At 41.3% G+C, this 22,410-nt stretch overlaps 1 protein-coding gene across 1 annotated transcript; it reads left to right on the top strand.

The window, feature by feature from the left end:
• The first annotated feature begins 12 nt into the window (after positions 1–12).
• rnf114 (ring finger protein 114) lies at positions 13–5,758 on the top strand. Its single transcript, XM_026332895.2, has 6 exons — positions 13–189; positions 2,145–2,295; positions 2,589–2,695; positions 3,445–3,559; positions 3,670–3,777; positions 3,879–5,758. The coding sequence occupies exons 1-6, from the start codon at positions 53–55 to the stop codon at positions 3,942–3,944; spliced, it is 684 nt and encodes a 227-aa protein (XP_026188680.1). The 5' UTR covers positions 13–52; the 3' UTR covers positions 3,945–5,758.
• Positions 5,759–22,410: the final 16,652 nt, after the last annotated feature.

Below are 22,410 nucleotides of genomic sequence, written 5' to 3'. Positions count from 1 at the left end.
AACCGGAGCCCGGTGACGTCGTCCCGGGGACGGAGTTGGTGAAGAAAAAGAAATGGCGATGCTCGGAGGGTTTAGCGCAGCGCAGCACAAGAAAAATGTCTCAGACGGGAGCAACGACGTCTCAGAATTCATCTGTCCAGTTTGTCTGGAAATTTTCGACAGTCCTGTAAAAACACAATGCGGCCATACGTGAGTATTTTGCATTTTTTCGATCTCGCTCCCCTTAACTCACGTATGCCACCAGCGATGCAATGGTAGGAGGTAAAAATAAGATGGGGAACAGCTTATTTCTGAACACGTCGCACCACCTGAGTCGTAAGTCATCGACCTCGCATGTGTCTGCTGTTGTTGTGAATCTGTAATTCTATTTCGTTCACTTGAATGTTTGGCAAAACAATGCCAGCTTGTTAATTCAGTTTCAGTTTTGTTTACATCAAAGAGGAGGCCGCGCCTGGGAGTTGTAGTTTAGTTGACTGTCGGTCGGATTCATCATACCGTTTAAAAGGACTACAAGTCCCTACGCCCTCTGGAGGTGGGGATTTTCCATATAATTTACAGGAAGCTCTGTTTAAGAGCTTTTCCAGTGGTATTTTGGCAAATGACACTATTCCTACTTATTATATCAGTGTACTTTAGCCTATAAAAAGTAAGAATACTAATAGAAGTATTCAACTCACTATAGGTAGAAGCAAACTGGGTTTAACTAAATGAATTTAACCTTGAACACTAACCAATCAGTTGATTTTATATTAACTTGGGATATTTCACTTTCACTTAGAGTTACGTTCATGCATGATGAGGGAGGGGCAGTGTCATTAGAGCTCTGATACTCTGAATCACCATGGCAAAGAGTAAATAAGGAGCAGTGCATCATTCACTATAAAGAAATAGTAATGCAATAACCCTCACACCAGAAAGAGAAATAGAGACTCTGAAAATAGTCCACAACTTTTACATTTTGTTTAGTGTAACCACAGACTTAAGTTACCACAACAAATGATAAAGCTGTAATCCTACTGTAGCCATGTCACCTTACATTTTTCAATATGTATTGTATTCAGCTTTGACAAAATGCTGACAGATTACTATTGGCAGCAAACCAAGCAGATAAGACACAGGTTTATTTGTAGAACTATGTTTCAACTTGTAAATTTGAACATAGTAGCTGAGCTCAATTGCAAACTACATTTCATCCTGTTTTTAAGGTCTTTTCAGCTTTACCACAATAATTATCTCATAACTAATCACATGATCTCCAATATGATGTGATAACTATGATACAAATGTTGATAACTAGTTGATCCATAAGGGAAAATGTGCTTTGGGTTACACATTATTGTCCAGCTAAGACTCTGACTTTCTCCTCCCAACCTAAATTTCTGCAGATTCATGCACTCAGGATTTATTATAGAATAAGGCTGCTGATTTACTATATTTTTGTTATTTTGTGACAAATCAGATACAGAAACTCAAATAAACATTGAATTTTGTGTATTCACCATAATGTCTGTAAATCCAGACCCTGGTTAAGCTTATTTATTTCTGCCATAGACTTTCACTTTTGTCTATACTATTATAAATACACCAGTGAGCCACACCACTGCACAAGGTGACATATTTCTTCTTCACAACAATATGTGGGTTCTGTCATTTTCCAAAAACAAGTTCCAGATGCTAAGAATGGCTATAACTTCTTAGCATCTCTAAAGAAAGATAAGAGTCAACTCCACATGTGCATGATCTCTGCTGTTATTGCACAACTTTGCTGGCTTTTCACGCCACACAAACCAGCAGGAGAAGCTAGTGGGGTAGTTTAAACAAAGAAGAGACCATGTGTGTGCACAGCTGGATCTTTCTGAACCCTAATTTGGGTTTCTGAATATTTTTTGTTGATACAGAACACAGTGACTGAGATGATGGTGAGGAATGAAGACATAACCAATACAGATTTTCACATATTGTTAAATTTGAGTATACAGGGAGATGAATATGTAGGTCTCTCATGTTCCAGGTAAACATCATATCCTGAATGATTTTTTAAAAAAGGCTCAAAACTTGGTTACTACTATGCAGTATCAACACACCGAAGGACCTGTTTCCATCACCTTGTTAATCCACACATTTCTTCCCCAATCTCTTGTCAGGTTCTGCCAGAGCTGTTTGCAGGAGTGTTTGCGTCCACAGAAGCCTGTTTGTGCTGTATGTCGGGCTACTCTAGGCCACTGGACTAAAGCTGCTGAGCTGGAGGCCGTTATCCACTCATCTGTGGCAGCCTGCAAGGGATGTGGAATTCAGGTATGTTTCCTGACAATGTAAAAACTGACATAAAACATGTGGATAACCTCTGTTTGATTGTTACAGACTGTGATTGGATATGTGCAGTGGTTTAGGCAGTGCATGATTTAGTACAATGCACAAAGCGACCATTGAGGCTGAAGATATCTCAGCTATATACAAATGTCATCTTATGTTGAGCCCAAACGTCAGTTTTGATAATCAGACAGTACTTTAAATTGCAAACATAAAACAAAAATGATATGACATTAGCCATGAAAAGGTAGTTACCGATATGTGTTTCCTTTCTTCAGGTTGTCCTTTCTCAGATGAGAAGTCACACAGCTGCCTGTTCAAAGTACCAGGAGTACATCGAGGAGGGAGTGAGAACCACTGTTCAGAGCCAGCCTGCAGTTATTAGGTGAACTAGAGAATAGTGAACAAACATGGCACTTAGTAACTGCTTCCGACATAAGAAGCACAATATAGTGAGCTGCAAAGTATGATTTTCATAGTTCTCTCCTACCTGTTTGGGGCAACATGATGTGGCCTCTACTGCCCCCCCACCCCCCCGTGAAAATCCCTTTAAAATCGAGTGTGATGTGGATAAGGAAACGCAAGAACCAGCAACTGGTTTGATGAACAAGAAGTTTTTATGCTCTGTTTAATCATCTGCATGATTTAACGTGACATTTGAGTTCCTAGTAGTCTAACTATATCACACATTACTTAGTAAAAAATTTACACACCCTGCATAAGGCAGGAGAAAGAGATAACTGGTTTAAATAATTGAACAATTCACTCAGACCATAAAAATAAGCTTTTTGAGTATAAGATTGTCCTGTGTCGTGTCCACACTTGTTTCCTTAGTTGGATATACAGATGGAATTGCCATTTTATTTTCACTTTCTTCCTTGGCAATAATTGCAAAGAGAAAGTTTTCTAACACAGGTGTGATGACTTATCAGGATGTGTCCTTTACAGTTCATATGACCCAGTTTGTTAGATTAATATGGAAAATGACACACCTCATCTTCTTGCAGTATCAGTATTACATTGTAGGTATCAACTCTGTTTTCATTACATCCCAAGTGCAACATTTATATGTCTTAGAATCCAACCAAATCAGCAGCTTGACCTATTTTATTGTTCTGGTTTGTTTCTCATCAGTCCTGTGCCAAATCGCTACACCTTCACCTGTCCATACTGCAACTGCCAGAACCTCGATCAGGACGGCCTGGTTGAACATTGCACTTCCCAACATGCTCGAGATACACGTCAAGTGGTAGGAAATCCTTACACTGATCCAAAACCTGTTCTCTACACAGGTTTTGGATTAAACCTGCGTTTAATTGTTCATAAATGTTTTGTTACACTCTCTTGTTTTCTTTTTAGGTGTGCCCCATCTGTGCCTCAATGCCTTGGGGGGACCCTAACTACAGGAGTGCTGACTTTTTCCAGCACCTGAAGATCAGACACACATTCTCCTATGATACCTTTGTTGTAAGTTAGGGAAATAATCATTGTTTGGAGTTTTTTATGTTATTGATCAGATTATTTAGTTTGTGCCCATTTAAATTCTTGTCACATGCATGTCTTTGCAGGACTACTCCACAGATGAGCAAACAATGATCCAGGAGGCTCTACAGCGCTCTCTTTTGGATAACTGAAGTGCAAAGAACAATCTGCCAGGGGAGCAATCCAGTGACGTGAGGGGGAGATGGCAATGTGAAGTCTTTAGAAGACAGAACAACACGCCGTATCATCATTCATCTACGATGAGGATGGTGGTACTGTATAACTATGGGGATTGGTATTGTAATTATGGATATATAAGTTTAATATTCAGAAAATAAATCACACAATATGATTAAAAGCATATTGTACTGTCTGATTTAGGAGTGATGCTGTGTTTCTGGTGTGATAATCTCTTATCTTCCCCCAGTTAAGTCTGTAGACTTGGTAGTTTGTTGAATATCTGCTAAACTATGTTTGTTAAGCTGTTTGTTCATTGATGACAGGTGTCATACAGCCAAAAACTTTCAAAGTTGTAATTAAATGTCCCTAGTCAATACTTGATGTTATAAGAGGGTTTGACCACTAGGTGGCTAGCTGTTGCCAGCAAATGACATACTTCGTTTGGTGAAGGATCTGTCAAGTAAACAATAATATATAGTAATCCACTCAAGGGTGTTGATGCATGTTTAGCTCAAATGACAAGAGAGGATTTCTTTTTTTTGTTTGTTTGTTTTTAGGGTCATAGCTAATGGAAGCAATGTCTTTTTTATGCTGTTTCTGGGTGACTTGTGTGTTTGTCAGAGGGAATGTGTGTTTATTCTATTTTCGGAGATCTACTGGAAAGAATAAATAATATGAGGGTCAAACAAAGCCAGAGATGGCTATTTGCTTAATTGTAATGTTTCTCCCTTATGTCTTTGTGCCTGCTGGTAGATCTTATTTCTGACTTCCAAAACTCATAGGGCTAATAGTTCATCCAGTGAACAAAAAGATGCAAGCAGGAGATCATCAGTCTGTCATCTATGTCCGGTTCTGTGATTTACATTAGGTGAGAAGTTCTTTGTGATTATGGCCATGTGAGGGCAGTAGAGTTCCACTGGTCTCTGACCATACGTGACAGCCGCTGGATCTCAACAGCCTCCTGGCTCTGTTGTCAGGCGTAATTCAACACATATTCATTCTGTAAATGCATTTTAGTCAGTGTTGCTCTCCAGCTTAATATGTTTTTTTTTTTTAAACTGGATTTTGTTTGAATACAGCACATAAAAATGTCACAGATGTTTTGAAATCAAGGTTTTGGTGAGGTTATTTATTATTAAAATAACCAGAACTTGACTTGTAGACAGTTGGTGATGTGATAAGAATTTTAAATGTATCGTACTGTAGTGTGTTTTGTCATTCATCGTGTCTTGGATGTTTCTTCACACAGAAATTCAAGTTTGTTTTTCCTGGTTTTCATATTAACATCACTGCCAACAGTTCTGAAAAAAATGCTATTATTATTTGTATGCTTCCAAAAACTTACATCTTGTGAAGCTAAAAAACTGAAGGAAAGAAAATTTGTTTGCTTGCTTTTGCTGGATGTGTTACTTTCATTCTTAAAGTGTAATTTGTCTGTTATTTTCCAATGACTTGTAATTGTCACAGATCAACCCTATACGGTAGTACAGATCTTCACACAGTTTCATTGCATTTGTCTTCTACCAACTAGTAAATAAAACTTCATACACCCAGATCAAGTAGCTCCAGAGCAGGACCTTAATGCCTTTTCATGTAGTGTGGTGGTGTCTCGTAGGCCTAGATGTTCGTTCTTCTCTCCAGTAAAATGTGGAATAATTTTGTATGTGTTTCTCATGTATAATGACTTTTTTCTTTCTCAATATATCTCGCATTCTCTTTTGTCAGCCCTACTGTCAGCAGGTGCTAAATCCTGATAAATTAAAGCTCTTTAATTATTTAAACCCTGGCCCCAGAAATCAGGCGTAGTGATTTATACCTGTGTGTATGAGACGTGTGGGGGAAGAAACAACACACGCTGCTTTGATGGATGACCACCGTGTGTGTGCACGTGTGTGTGTGTGTAAGAGCAGTTAAAAAGTAAGGTAACATGCAGGGTGCATCAACTGAAACCAGATTTGCTCAGTTGTCATAATCAGGCAAAGTGTAAAAGGTGTGTATTAGTGAAAAGAGGTACAACAGTTCTGAGATACAGCAACCTTCTGCAAACCTTTGTTCATGTGTTAGAAATCAGAGCAATGCTTTGTCACCCTAACAATGATATTGCAATGTGTTTTTGCAAGTACATGTATTTGTGCTAAGTTTATGATGAAACTTAGGCCCTTCGGTGTACATTGTCCACAGGGAGAGAAAAAACTCATCTCTATTAATTTCCTTTGTGTGCTCCTTGTATCTGTAATTACTGTAGCTAAATGATATTACGGTTTCTCACCTAGCTCCATGGAGAATCTCATCCACCGAACTTCTTGATGTAGTCCCCCTTTTCTTCTCTTCTCTTTATCCCCCCCCCCCCCAATCAGGTTTTTGCTCCTGGCAGATAGGGGAGAGATGTTTAACTGAGAGAACTAACGAGATACTCGAGTGCTTCTGGGCAGGAAGGAAGTTGAGCCGAAAAACATGGCACAAGTCTTTCTTGTCTGTTTGGTGGCGGAGCTAAAAAGGGAGGGAGGGGGGCCAAGGTGGGAAATAGGAAGAAAGAAAGGGAAAAAGGGAAGAGAAGTGAACACATTGAATAAAAATTTCATAAAGTTCAGCGTGTGGTTTCTTTGATGCGAGCAATAGATAGTGTCTGGAGTCTGCAGGCTCTGTGGAGGCAGCAATTAATGCTACATTTGCCCAAAGGCAAACTGCAGAGGCATGGGGACGGTGGCTTATTTTAGAAGTGTGTCGCACCATCACTCCACCCTAGACACCCTCTACACCCTTTTACCAGCCTTTTGTTTCAATATATTCTAAACCTTCTGCCCCCTCATGTCTCTTCTGGTCAAGGCACAAGGGAATTCTAGCATCCCTGAACTTTCAGGTTTATGCCTGTAGAAGTCTAAACTGTTTATCAGTAAGACATTTGAACTGTCATGGATGAATGTATCATTAAATTTAAAAAACATTTTTGTAATATTGTTAAAATTGCACACATTTGAAAGAAGTCAGGGCTTAGCAGCACCCACACCCATAGATTTCTCTGTGTCCCTTGATTTTTAACAGAAGTCTTAAGATATTCCTTTTGATGTTTTTCTTCCTGATTTAGGCTTTTTACAGGTATGGATCGGGGAAACTCAATTGCATCCATCACCTGGTGCTTTCAGCAGAAGAATAGCAAGCATAAAAAAGTCAGATATTATCTGTGATATTAAAATAGTCTGTGATTCAGATAAAAGGTGACAAGACATAGGAAATACCTCAAATGCCTGGAAAGTTCTCTTTTGCGGTTTATCTCTCTCCAGTTTTGCTGAGGCAGGTATCTGGGATGAGGTGTGGGCCTTGTGAGAAGAGCACTGGGAGTTTCTTCACCGCAAAATTCCTCAAAGCCAGGAGAAACAGGAAGAGCGGGAATCCTGCCACCCGGGTGCTGTAGCCCGGCAGGTTGGTCCTCTGAAATGTTTGAACAGAAAGTGCCAGTGGGCATCCCGACATCAATTCTGGTTCTACACCAGCTTCTCTTCCGCTTTTAAACTCTTAACAACCGACCCCCTACCCAAGCCACACACACACACACACACACACACATACACATACACACTTCTTGTGTTGCAATAGCCTAAGAGCATTAAGTGCTTAACTTTGATTTTATAAGGCCCTGTATCAGCTGAAGTAAAACTTGCACATGTTGTATGTGTATGCATCTATTTTGGTGTCCTCTAAAATCTGACCTCTAGCAATATTATGCCAGGGGTAATTAGATCTGCAAGAAAAAACATAATTTGTCTTTAAAAGCATCCTGTATCCTTTTTCACTGTATTTGAAATACAATACATTGTAAGGGAATAATACCTCTTTGGTCTGTATTGTGTTAATCCACACAAGGATCTTCAAATTCTCCTGTATGTCGCTCTATAGATGCAAAAGCATTGTGGAAAAAAAAAATCTCCACATGCCAGTTTTAGTGGCCTCTATAAAAAGCTTAGAAAGTTCTCAAAATCACTGTTTCTGCAAAAATATTCTCCTGGAAGTGAAAATTAATATGAAATGCATTAATATAACTGTCAGGAGAATTTGCATCCTTATTTATTTATTTATTTATTTGAAATCCGCACAGCCACTGTACTAATATTTGAAATTTAAGCCCTCTAAGGTGTAAATGAGAAGGTGGGAGGGTGGGCGGGGTCCCTGGTGTATGTGTGTGTACACTCATGTACTGGTGTGTGTGTGCGTGTCTGTGTCACAATGGAAAACAGGCAAATTGAGGCAAATGGATCTAAATTTTACACCCCCCCCCCCACCCTCTGTGTCCCTCTGTAGACCAACCAATATATATGTGTGGAAGGAGCGAGGCCTGAGGCTATTATTCTCCTATTAATTTTTCTATTTGAAATCAAACCTCACTGGGGGTGCATGAGGGAATCACAGGAGGGGGAGAGGACTACAGTGGAGATAACCTCATCAGGGTGGTGGGGGGGGACAAATGTTGGTTGTAGCAGCATTAATGTCCAATAGGGGAGGCAATTTCACTTTCTAAGGGCCTGTGGTTGTCAAACTTCTTCCTAAGTCTCCCCTGTCCAGCAAACTAAGGGGCAAAACTGCCTGTTGTTAAGACAATGTTAGATTTTTTTTTTTTGTCTTATAGCTACACAATTATGAGGGTGGTTTTGTCTGACTGGTTAGTGTTAAACTGACATCCAGAGGTTTCTAATCTGCCTATCCTGCCTGCTCTCACTAACACACATACATAAATTGTACACTGTACAACATCTGTACAGGCCTGTCACTATAAGAATTTTACCAAACTTTTCCACCTTCCACTGCAAAAACATGTAGTTAATACAGGACATCTTACTTTTTTATATTCACCTGCACACATGCACCAGAGAAGACCTGTTAACCTTCATTCCTCCACACTGCCTACCCACACAGACACATACTTCCTCTACCTCGCACTTCCTCTTTGAGTCTCCTTCAATTCCAATCGCCACTCTCCACCCTGTTTTCTTTCGTCTTTCTTTGAAAAAGCGCCAGTGCTTGCTAATCTGTCAATCAGATGTTGTCCTGGTGTGGCGATGATGGGGGTCCACGACGGTGGGCCATACACCTCCAGCAGCTTGCAGCTCGATGATTAACCAAGCAGGTAGTGAGTCAAACTGCTGACAGCAGAAACACATTGACAGCTGATTTGGAAGACAATGGTCCCGCTCCCTCTACTTAACTTGTCAAGGCAGTCAAAGCACCTTCTCTATAACTTCTGACGTATCTGGAAAGCTGGAGGGAAACACACATTTACTGCATTGCACGCACGGACATTTGTTTATATCATCACACGGGCACAAACGCACACTAATCATTATAAACATTTGCAAGCTATTTTATTAAAGTTCGAACAACAATTATAATGTTGTGTCTAAGTCACTAGCCATATAAAAATGAGCTAACAATACAAGTGGAATGAATTGTTGATTAACATGAAAAATGCAGCACAAAATGTAGTGCAATTGATCAGTAATCAGAGAACACTTCTTATTTAATGGCTTTAAAGGCCCATCAGTGAATGACAGTGTAATGAGCATTATTCAAGTATTCATATAAGTAGTTGTTTAGTGGTTATGATATTGCTGTTAATGGCTTGCAGGAAACATCTTGATGCCCTTTGTAGCCAGAAGTGAAGGCCCTATAGATTAGTGTCAGAGCTACAGCGTTGAACAAAAACGAAAGCCAACATCACTTTGTTTCTCAGATAAATAGTCCAACACTTCCCAATTATTAACCGCCCCTGCAGTGTACCATTCATATTCAAAGCAATGTACCTCCCTTCACTTCCTGTGCTTTGTGTCTTGTGTCTTTACAGCAGGGCTTGGACGATGCAGGCAGATCTGTCAATCAAAACGGCAGCCCTCAAACACCAGTGGCTGCCCATAGACAGACGTCCATACACCTCCACCGGCTCCAGTCCCTCCTCAGCTCAATGAGTAACTAACTTACAGGTACTGAATCAAACTGCTGACAAGCATGTGGAGGGGATTGGAGGGGTGGGGAGATGGTGGCTATGTAGGTGGGTGGATAGAAAGATAGAAAGGGAGGGGGAGGATAGAAATGACAATGGCATCATTTTACAGCCCACCTTGGTGACGCAACCTTTAACTTTGCAAAAAAATAAAAAAATAAAAAAAATAGATGGGTCCCTGTCCTATCCATCCATCCATCCTTACATTTTCCATTTTCCCCATAATTTCTCACTCTCTAAGTGGCATCCTTTGATGGCCTGTCCCTCTCTCATCTTGTCTTCTTAGACAGATGAGAGCTGTCACCACTGCCATCACTGGCCAGCTAAACATTAATGACTCTCTTGCCTGACAAGTGTTAGTGGGGCAGAGGAGAGGTGAAAGGGGGACACCTCTGGACAAAAACCGGGATGAAAAGGAGAAGTGATGGCTTTATCTTCCTGACAGATTCTCTTTTGTCTCTCTGAACTTGTGTATATGTATGTGTGCTATCAGCAGATTCTTGACTCGACATGACGGTTTTATTGCCCTGTTTTTCCTCCCATCTCAGAATATGGACCTCTTTGTATTCCCATTGCCCCTCATCCTTCCTACTGGCATTACTGACATTCCTTCAAGTGTGTGCACAAGTGTGTGTGTATGCAGGCATGTGTATTTATCTGTGTCGTCACTTATTTGTAGGTCCATGTGTGTTTCCTTCATATCCTCATGTGTGTTTCTTTGAGAGCGCATCCTGGACTTTGATGTTGGGACCAGTGATAGTGGTGACAGCATGCCACAGGGAAGAGTCATCCCAGAGGACTGATGAGAGAAGAAGATGGAGAGGGGGAAATGAATGGAGGGAAAGGTTTGTGCTGGTGGAAGACCACACCACTACACTGCCACATATAGTTTTCGCCAAAGAGTTATACTTGCCCTTTCTTTCTCATCATCCTTCCAAGGGTCAGCACTATCCTTTTATCCTTCTGTGGTCATATTTTCCGTTCTTTTACTGCTCTCTGTCTCCCTTTCACTCCCCATGTTGTCACTTAAGCCAGTGGCCTCTTTCCCCTGCTCTCTTTTGAATTATTAACTCCCCAGCTCAGGGAGTGAATAGGTACTGCTGAGTAGACACAGCACTGATCCGGTTTCACATTGCCCACATTTCGGAAGTCCATCCATTTAAGGGGATTACATTGCGGGTACCATAAGGCCCCATTTCAAGCTCTCAAACAGATCCAAATGCATGCATATAAACCTGTGCAGAACTGTTTTGTTATTACAAACAGCTGATAGTTGGATAGTGAGGTAAACAGACAAGTGGTTATATCTTCCTGCCAACATTCCTCGACTGTAGAGCTGCAGCCCTCCTGTGGTGCAACCGCCCACTCTCCTGGCTAACTTCTCCCCAGGCAGCCTCTATCTCCTCTGGGTTCCCGGAGCAATGATTAACCCTGGTTCTGATCAATGCTTCTGCTGACTCTGATACATCACCGGGGCCTTGCAGCTGCCATGTAAAGGAAGCGTCAACTCTTTACTGCTCATGACAGAGCATACCCAGGGTGTGCACAGAGGCACAAAGACACACACGTGCGGACACACACAAACACACACACAGGGGTGGTAAAAATAACACCTGCCAACACCAATGCAGTTAATACTACTGCTGTAAGGTGTTTTAATCAGTCAGCTTTTGTTTAGACTTAGAAAAGTGTTTATTCATTTCTCGTGGGTTTGTGCTAGGGTTTCTGTCTATTTGTGCACTCTCTGAATATGTACAGTTTATTTTAGTCTGGCCCTGTATTTAAGGCATAATAATGTCTGTGTGCTTTAAGGAAATTTCTCCAGATCAATATTTAGACTCTTTTATTTTAGAGTTAACTCTAAATGTAAAAATAGTTTAGGTGTTTAAGTGTGGCTTGGCTGCTGTGCTGAACCTGGTATTCTGGATGCATATTGAATTTTTCACTAAAAGGCATTTTTGTATGTGTTAGCAGTTTTTGAACAGGGGCATGAAGAGAGGTAAAGAGAATGAGATAAACAGAAACAGAAGAACAAAATGAAAGGAGGAACGAACTGAAAGATTGGCATCACTCATCACCCAGTGGTGCTTTACCTCGACAGCAGGGGGAAGCCCTGATTTCCTAAAGATGACAGGAAGCACAATAGCAGAGTGTTCTGTCAGCACATCCTACTCACGGAGCCAGGTTAATGATTCTGTAGGCACAGCTGAGCTGGAGAGAGGGATGAGCAGTTGGAAGAACAAGGAAGAAAAAGAGGTGGAGGGGGCTGGCATTCAGCTGCACATAGGCCATCATTACAGCTGCATTAGGAATGATGGTGTGTTTTTGTCATTTTAATTACCTTTAATCTGATCTCTCCATACTCAGGATGTCTGTTAATGAGGCAGAACAAAAACTCCATGTCACATACGTTTAGTATGTTTCCAAGCTATCAGTCATACAGCTAACCTGACATGGTAGTTACAGTGAGTAAAACCCTTGATGACAGTAAGAATTATGCATCTTAACAGAAAATAATGAAATTACTTGGTGAGAAACAAGAAGAACAACCATAAATGGCAACAAGGTGACAGCTAATATTAACATTTGCTATGGAAATGCATAAAACGCCCGTCTCTAAATTAGTTTCAGATACGTACCTTTATCTTTTAAAAGTAGCAGCCAAATAACGTGTGATATGTTTAGCATCTCTTCGCTTTGTTATTATCATGGATTATCACTTGACAATTTGGCACCTGATTGAAGTGAACTGTATCTTCACTGTAAATAGACAATGACAAAAGCAACAGTTATCGCAGAAATACCTTCAAATAAAAACAGCAAATTACTGTCAGAGTAGAGACAGGAAGCCTGGGAGTGCCTGCTCCTTTCATCTCAGTACCAGGCCTTGGTTAAAGTATCAACCAACTGCTGCTTAACAATATTGCTGACTGGTGTGTGAAAACAGGAGGGATCAAAGTTATCATGTAGAAGAGAAAGAGTCCTTTCAGTGGGCCCATACAGCCTGTCCACTCCATCTTTCCAGGCCATTCAGAGCAGCTACCCAGACACTCCCATCCTCCCACTCTTTACCTCCTTCATTCTACGCTCATTTTTTTATTCCTCATCCTTTATTTTCACACTTCCTTTTCCTAAGTTTCTACACTTGTCATTCCTTCACGTACAATAGCACAATCATCTTACCTTTGAAAATCCCTTTGCGCTCCATCTCTTCTTCCATGACTGTCCATCTATCTCTCCATCTGTCACCTGGCAGAGTAATCACATCCACATTTGATAAGGCTGGTTAGGTGGGTCATAAAAAGTTTATGCCTGTGATGCTGGAGTCTCATTTATTATCCTTGCTAATGTAGCAATAAGGTGTGGGAGGAGGGGGAAGACAGAAAGAGTGCAAGAGGTTGAGAGTGAAAGGCCACCACATTAAGGGATCATTACTCCTCTATCGGCTCTGTCCCTAGCTTTCAACACTAGATAAGTCCTCTTTATGCTTTATGGCCATGATGATGCCAGTACTCTGTATTTAAGTGTTCCATAGCCACTAAGAGTTCAAGATGGTTACAGCACAGGAGGTAGTTACTGTTCTGTAACCACAGCACTATCAGCTTAAGCCCTAATGCCTGTGTCTGTTTCCCCTGCACTTATCACCAGTAAAATATACTGGATTATAATTGACATTGTTTAAAGCTGTATGCTAATGTGGGCCAAAACTGAACTAATTTAACTTCAGAATTAGAATATTGTTGACACTTTTACATATGACATTCAAATGGTTAATCACTAATTCTATGAGATGGACAGCAGTTATGTCTGACCAGCTGTCAGCCTCCTGGCAAACAGTTCATGGCAGGTTCTTATACAATATTTTGACATTAATACTCTACATGTGGAAACAACTCCAATTCCTTCAGGGTATTGGGGTTTACTGAAGGAAAGGTTTGGTGATAGATATGTTTTCCCCACAAATCAATAAATCCATTGAAAAGCCCAGGAGCCTATTCCAGTGGCTCCACTGTCCAAAAACTACTAAAAAGAGTTGTTGCACTGGGTGACATTTTCCTTAATTATCATAAACTGTTCTCACAAGCTAAATCCACTGCTGATAATAGTCCCCCCAACAAATACACCGTTTACCCCTGTTTGAGTAACATTTTCTAACATCTGCCATGCTCAGCTGTTTTAGGAAATTATGTAGCATTTTCTTTTAATGAAAGTGTATATTTGTGACACATTTTTAAAAACTACTGTCTACTGTTGTATGAAAAAGTGGGCCTGGGCACAGTCGAGCAGGAAAAGTTGGAAAGCACTGAGAAACGGACTGACTAACACGATGTTGCTCTTTTGTCTATTCATTGGATTTGTTGATAGTGAGAATAATATAGATTGCCACCTATCGTTGTTGCTGTTGAAATGTTGTTTGTGGTTCTAATAGATTTCTTCTCCAAATGGACTCATTCAACAAAGCATATATACAATGAATTCTATTTTAGCTTTTGTTTTTTAAGAGCATGGTGGGGTTGTGCAGATGGGACGACAGGGGAGTATGGGCATGTACTGTATGAGTGTGTTAGTGTTTTGGGGGGAGGCTACCCAGAGGCATAGATAGTGATAGATTGGCCTGGGAGAACTGTGATGCAGATCCACTCATCAAGATTGATGTTCTGCCATTCTGCTTTAAGTGCAATTAAATTGGCCCCTGTGTTAAAAAGCCCAACCGATAACGTGGCTGAGGCTGAGATTATACTACATTTCCCTTGTGCTTTCCTCCACCTACATCCCTGCCACAGCCACTCAGAGATTTACTTTATATTCTCAGCTTCTATTGGACGGGAACTTTCCCGGCATCCTGACTTGTTCACCAGCCCTGATTTACAGCTCGTGTTTTTTCCACATAGCCCGCAAAGTAGTTTTTAAATCAATGCACCCTAAAAGTTTTTAATCACTTTCTGGTTGTTGTCTTACCACAGAATTGATCACTTGTACATTAGTGCATGTTTAATGTGTAATAATGCACAGTGATTACTGAGAGGAAGGAAGTTTTAATGTCTTCATGAACAATTCCAACATAACTCATCTCTGGCCGCCAGGTTGAAAAGCTTGTCTATTTAGTCTTAAAGCAAAACTGGAAGGTAAGAACAAGGTCATCAGAGATCCACCCCTGCTTGTTTTTTCTCTTGCTGCACTGAAAAGTCACAGCAAACTTGTATAGTCTGTGTGCACTTTTGATCAAACCGTTCTCAACACTGGAAAAAAATCACTCACACCTGTCCAGCCAGATGTATACTTCATAATGTACTCAATTTTCTGCTAAATGGAAATATTTGCAATAATTCAAATTGAATGTCGATCATAGTCCAATCCATCCCTCGCTCTGTCCCAGCCTCCATTCTGCCACAGGCCTCGCCCATCTCTGTCAGTGTCAAGTTGTTAACCCCGTGTCAACAGTGGCGCAGGGCGTATTTGGACCCAGTTGATGGATGGGTCTTGGTGGACTTGTCCCAGCAAACATATTCTCAGAGTCAGCTGAGAGAGGTGCAGCGTGTGTGTGTGTCAACCCCTCTACCCACACACTTGCACATGCACACATGTCCATCCGTAATCAAGTCCCCAGACTCTGGCCCCTCTCCATAACCTACTGACACCCAGTGCCTCCAGTTTACACTCAGATGGGTGGCTCTGACCCCACTTCCACAAAACGAAGAAGAGCAGATCCAAGTTTGTTTTTTTTTTCCTGCAAATGGTAAACATGACCCATATCCTTCGCATCATTACATTTCCTTGTGAGGACTTGACATCCTGCTCCTTTAACAAACCAGTAAAATTAACTTTGCCAGCTCACCTCAAGGGAAACAAGTAATAAAGGGGAGGACCATTACAAATCTGTATAATTTGTATTTCTTTTGCCATCATCTGAGTGCTCTTTAATGGAGATTTCATTCTTCATTATCTGAATTTCATTAACTTTGTTTGAATTATAAGACAGCTTTGTTACTTTAAAATAAATAAAAGGAACTTCATCAGACCATGCACATTTGAAAAAGTTGACAAAAAGAAATACAAATGAACACATTAACAACTAGGATGAGTTTAGTAATAATTAATTGGTTTTATAAGATCGGTTTATATCAGGTTAATGCAATAAAAGAGAAAAACCCTGTAGCAGCATTACAACACCCTATGCTAGTGAACAGGGGCAAAGATGGCATCAGTACATGACTGATCACTCGTCAATATCACAAGTTCATCCAGCACAATCAGTCATCCGCACTGCCTTGTGTCACTCCACACAGCTGCTCGCCGTCTTTCCAATCCACCTCTCATTTTTCTCTTTCTGTCCAACTTTCTCTGTGCTTTTTATACTCTTCACCAAACACGCCCAGACTCTAAGGCATTCCTGTCATGGTTTATGGGGGCTGGGAGTGAAAACAGGCTGATTAAAAAGGAAAAAAGTAGAGCGCTGATATGTAGGCGGGTGAATTTAGTTACATGCCATGTGTTCTCTTTTTGTTTTTTGGAGGGGGGTTGTCATAATGTGTTGCGTTGTCCATTCTGGCTCATAGGGTCAGATTAACAAGGAGTCCAGACCTCTCTTTGCAGTGGTCCCCTCACAGAGCACAATGACAGGGGCGATCCATCACTTCTGTCCCTAACAGAGTGGGGGTCAGTGGGGGTGCAGGCTGTGGGGCTGGACCTGGCGCTGGCTGGCTGATGGAGGGTTTCGGAGAACAGGATGGGGCTGGTTAAACTTTAACCAGCTTTCTTCCTACACACCGAAGGCCACATTCAGCCACCATTCTCTGCTGTGAGAGGTTCTGATGTTTCGTCAACCCAAGATCCATGACCCACCGCCCACTGGGACCCCTCTCGCCCACTCATGGCCCCACGCCCACCTGCTTCCATATGGATTACTATGACAGAGCGCCAAACTTTTGGCCATGGCGTGGGAAGAAAGTGACTCTAAGGTCTCTTTGAAATCTATACATATAGCAAGTGGCTATATTAACCCAGCCCTCTGCACGTGTCACACAGCCCTCTGAAATACTAACCGCGACTTCATATTCAAAACTGCCTCACCTCTATTTGTCTGTGTTACTGTTATATCCTGTGTTGACACATTTTCACAATGGATCAATAGCAGTAGTCTTCTTTGTGATGGTACAAGGGTTAGTCCTGGGGCACACCATGGTTACAGCATGAAAAATGATGGCTGGCCTTTTGATAGTCATTTAATACACAGTTGCACACTTTGATAGAATTTGGCAAAAGCCTATCCCTGGTGAGTTAACAATGCGTACTGAAAATCATATTTCTGTGGTGGCCTATTCAATCTTATCCCCCTGTTCCAGGAAAAACTGCAGTGACAAATGGGATGTGAGCACACTCTGGGTGGCTATGGGTCACACCAGGTGCAGAGCAGGTTGGAGGTGTTAACCCAATGTGTTCCTGTTCACTGGTCCAATCATCTTCATTGATTGAGGCAATGATTGAAAGAGTCTTACCTTTCTTTACGATTCCAGCGGGAGGAGGTGAAGGTTGAACTAAGGGGATAAGGGAAAATAGGAAATACAGAAATATTGTTGAGCAATTACAATAATTTACTCCATCAACATCAGTATAATATGTCAAATGCACACTGATAGTAGATTTCTAAGGTTATATAGTTATTTAAAACAAATAGGCAAATGTAGATTTGCCTCATTCTGTGCCATTTAAGACTCCATATTTGTGTGCCATGTCCATAGGAGTATGACTAAGGTGACAGTCTGATTTAGCGTGATGACATTACCTGGGCCACCACACACTTAATAATGCAGTAATTTCAGCCCATTTGACATGAGACGAGTGAAGGAATGACACTCTTAAGAGGAAAGGGAAAGGGAAAGACTTTTTAGAGTGGTTGGGAGTGAGGGGGCAGTTGAAAAAAGAGTAGGAGAGAGAGGAATTAGGTGCTGCTTGGCGGCAGAGAGAAGAGGTGAGAGGTGAATGAGAAGAAGTGCACGGGAGGGGAGTTGGGGAGCTGTCCATTTGTACAAACCTAAGAATCTGTCATGTGTCGGGTCGTGTTTTCTTCGCTGCAAGGTTGAGGTGGTTTTGACAGCCATGACTTTCTCTCCTTCATCTATGCTGTGAATGGCATTACAGAAATTGTGTTTGTGACGTTGCCTTGCCCAGAGACTCCTGGGACACTGGCGGGGTCATGGGGGTCAGGCACAAAGGGAGAAAAGCGAGAGAGTGGAAAAGGTAAAAAACAAGGTAGAATAAATGCATCATATGGATCATTATTCGGACTAAGCAGCATTTGACACTACTTAAATTATGGCAAAACACGCATTTGCCAGCGTTGGCTGTAATCTGTAGAACACTAACAAAGCTCACCTGGTTAGAATATGCAGGGATTACTCCTTCAAGCACATACACAGGGCTGTGTCTAAGATTTGCTACTTCCGTTCTCTTAGGGAATGCTCAGACTCCTAAATATTTCAGCACTAGAAATGAACTGCTCTCTCAGGGGTGCAATGCTGTACCTGATTGCCCTGTCGTGGTGTTTATAACCTAGGTAGGTCTGGGTCCACCTAGGCGGGCCATGGTCCCCACCCTGCAGGTCTATACATCTCTAACCTTCACTAAGCAGGACCAGGGGAGCAGCAGAGCCAAAGCCCCACCATAAAGCACAATTACAAGATAAAGGCTGGATTTTGCACTGTTATATGTGTGATTTCACCCTTTACAGCTCACAATCAATCTTTAATGAGCCATTGAATATTAACTGGATTTGTAGAAGCTGAGTGTCAACTCCCATGAGTGTAAGCTGGAGGCCCAAGGTTTAGCAGACAGTGAATATGGAGGAAAGAGGGGGAAGATGGAGTGTTTTACATGGGGTTTATATGCAAAAGTGGTTATAGTCAATTACAATTACAATCATTCACCACAGGAAGGACAACCAGGGTAATTGTATCTGCAGGACCCCCTCTGAAGCCACTGCAGTAACTGCATTACAATGGAGCAAACACTGGTGCAAGAAGGATGAGGGAAAAATGATGGGTAAAAGTAACAGATCTAAGAGATTTTGGAATTCTGATAAATCTGCCGCTGTCACAACAGTTGTTGATTAATAACATCAAACACAACGGAGGCCCTTGTCTGGTCCCTCATGTAGACCTCCAGAGGGCTGGAGCACAAACTGGGCCCTGCAGCAGAGCTGGGCAGCTCACTGGATCCTAACCCCCTGCCAGGCAATCTCTTTGTCATGGTGCTGCCTGCTACTGATTAATGGATGTAGTCTTATGATCAGAAAGGCTCAGACATGGTTGAGGTCCTGATCTCTCTGTGTCTGAGAGCTACACATGGGTCTAGCAGACTTAGACAGATTAGGCCTTGATACTGACCCCTGTGGGGAGACCTCTGGGGTGGAGAAACAGACCAGGGGGCCCAAAGATAATGGGACCCCTCTCACACCTTTTAAAAGAGAACATGTTTATGGCTACTTAGAGGAAATTGATTTGATTGTGCAAGAAACGCATGTGTGAACACCCCTGGCACTTTTATTGGCTATTTGTCTTTTAAGTCACAGCTGGAGAAATTTATGCCTACGCTGGGGTTTCAAGAGAGTGGGTGCTTGGCTCTGTGTGTTTGTGTGTTTAAGGGAGTAAATATTAATATGTGTGTGTGCATACACACATATGTGCATTTGTGTGCTGTGCAAGAGAGCAGGTCATGATAAGCGATGCACTGAAGGTGCACTTTAACTGGGTGTCAATCATTAAGTATCAGCCCTAATGACTAAAAGTGCATAATGGAGGCACCGGTGGAAATAAAACAAGAAGATTTGTTGGGACACATTAATTCTCTGAATTGATGTCAACAGGCAGCTACTTTCCCCCGCTCATGTTTTCCTGCTTATTCATCTTGACTCTATTAAATGACAAATGTTTGAACATGAATTTCAGCTCATGATTTAATTGGGCCGTCAAAAGAAAATTGTATTTCCTTTCTGCCTGTAGAGATTTTACTTTTTTTAGTGTATAGGCCACAAATGTGAGGGAGTGAGGTCGTATGAATCTATGAACTGCTGATTGATCACTTGATCCAGCTTTTCAACTGCATATAGTTATTTGTCATAATAATCAAATGTAGGAGAGAATGTTGGACACATTAAGTCAGTTTTTGGTTGTTTTTAATCTGACCAGGCACAGTTCATGTTAACTCCCATTAACTCTAAACTTAACTCTAAATCTAATGTTAATGTTAATGTCCAACAAATCCCATTGCCCAACTGAATGGTAACGACGAGCCAAATGGGCAGTTGTAGAGGAGAGAAATGTTGAAAAAAAAAAAAAAAAAAGAACTGAATTATGATCTGATCATTCTGATAGGGGTCACCTAGTCAGCTGTAGGAACATATATGGAAAGTAAACCAGATCCAATTTAAAAAAAACAAAAAAACAAATCGATTTGTTCACACCTGAAAAGTTCAGATCAGACTTTATGTAATGTGAACTTTTCTGGGAACAGCATTTGCTACAGGCCAGCAGAGGCATGTTCATCTGAACTGAATACACCATAATTTTATAGACCAATGAGGATCTCTGTCCCCAGAGAACATTATAGTTTGTAAGCAATGTCATATTAAAGTCCAGGAGCTTACGTGGAAAGCTGGAGGAATGACAGCCTGAGAGCCTGAACGTGAAAAGCATTCTTGCTAGTTAATGTTAGGGAATAAAAAGCCTTATACTTTAAAACAATCAGATTTATGCAAATAGGAGAATAATATTGATTAGCTATTGATTTATTTTGATACATACATTCATGACTGTACCAGTAATGAGCTGCTGTAGGGCCCCACCACCCTGCACATTGCCTGCATCGAGACAAATCAAATTCATCTGTCCATCCTTTCTTTCTCTGCTATCATCCATCACTCTCACTGCATCTCCACTGACAAAACCACCATGTGTGATGCTGGCTGCATGTTTGCACAGACATCTAACAGTATGATGGAAACAAAAAGACACAGAACAACACATGAACACAAATATCCTCAGTGCAACAACCAGACAAAACAAAAGCACAGGTAGAAAGGTTATTCACAAAGTCTTTATGATTTAATGCCGTTCAACAACTTTATTATATATCTATTTAGTTGCCACTTATTTACATGCAGTATTGATTCTATTATCCTGCTGGTAAAAAGGGTTGGTAGAAGCCTGTGTTCATCTTAATGATGGAGTGTTTATGTGTATGTCTGCACACTGACGCTCAAATCTATTTAAGCCATAGAGTGTATGTTAATGTTTGTGAGTGTGTGTGTGAGAGGGAGAGAGACAGACAGAGTTATTTGGCCATCCCCAGGGGGAGAGGGCTTCTGCTCCTCTCTCTTAGGTAATGGAAGCAATGTGTCCATAATCCCAGTGAATGACTAATAAAAGAGAGTAGCGCCTTGGGCCTGTTCCCTCAGCAATATTATGGCTGAGTATTAAACTGAGTGCCTGTGTAATACTGTCAAGTCACTCTTTTCTCAAACTAATTCCACATGGACATTACTTATTTATTTTTCTTGCATATCTCCGTATTCACAAATTAAACGAAAAGCGTTCTTTATGAGGGGAGATTGTTTTTTGTCGGCATGAAAACTCTTTATAAAGTCGTGCATGTGTGAATCATCACAATACCAACTCTGGATCTATTGAGACACCTGAGGCGCTTGTGAACGCTGCCTTAATGGAAACCAAACGCAGCCTGAATACTAATAAGCCATGACACCATAACCCGCAGCCTTCCACCCGATACCCCTGTACTCTCTTTAAACTCTCTTTAATGGTCATGTTAGTGTTATACAAGACGCTCATTAGACACTTTAATTGGTTTGGCCAGTGTTGACAGCAGCGTTGATTGGTCAAGCCAGACTAAGGAGCTACTGTGGTGGTTTGTGGGGGTCAGTGGTTGGGTGCTGTTGGTGAGTAATGTGGTCACAGAAGAACCAGTGTCCAGTCGGAGGAGATGATTAGGGTGGGCGGAGGCATGGGGTCTCCCTGTGGCAACATGAGGTCATACTGTTCTGTCCCTAACTACTGAGGTCTATGGAAATCAAGGCCAGGAGGTGTGGGTTAGTGTGTACTGATTAGAGAATAGCTGAGTTTTAAAGTGATCAGGCTCATGCTTTGTATTGATTATGCCAGTTTTTTGGGGATGATGTCATTTTTGCCTGTATCTGTTGTCATGACTGGTATTGGTGATCACAGAGGTGTGGTGTTGATGCTTTCCGACATGAGTTTCCTCTGTTTCCCTTGGAGTTTGTGGACCAAACTTAAATGGAATTGTAACAGATTTTTCTTAGTAAAATGTGTTTGAAGGTGCTGGGGAGTTCCAGTATTTGAAAAAAGGTTGTATAAAGGCTTTTGTGGCTTCATAGTTGAGCTGTGCAAAAGCTTATAGAATGCCTCATGTTATGTCAT

This window comes from Mastacembelus armatus, chromosome 7 (assembly GCF_900324485.2).
Source record: "Mastacembelus armatus chromosome 7, fMasArm1.2, whole genome shotgun sequence".
In the NCBI taxonomy this organism is placed as follows: domain Eukaryota; kingdom Metazoa; phylum Chordata; class Actinopteri; order Synbranchiformes; family Mastacembelidae; genus Mastacembelus; species Mastacembelus armatus.
The sequence above is the reverse complement of the archived record's forward strand: the minus strand, read 5'-3'. Positions and strand labels throughout refer to the sequence as shown.

Coding starts and splice junctions, on each gene's coding strand:
- rnf114 (XM_026332895.2), top strand. CDS start 53: ATGGCGATGCTCGGAGGGTTTAGCGCAGCGCAGCACAAGAAAAATGTC. Junction 2,296..2,588: donor GCAAGGGATGTGGAATTCAG/GTATGTTTCCTG, acceptor TCCTTTCTTCAG/GTTGTCCTTTCTCAGATGAG. Junction 3,560..3,669: donor CTCGAGATACACGTCAAGTG/GTAGGAAATCCT, acceptor TTTTCTTTTTAG/GTGTGCCCCATCTGTGCCTC.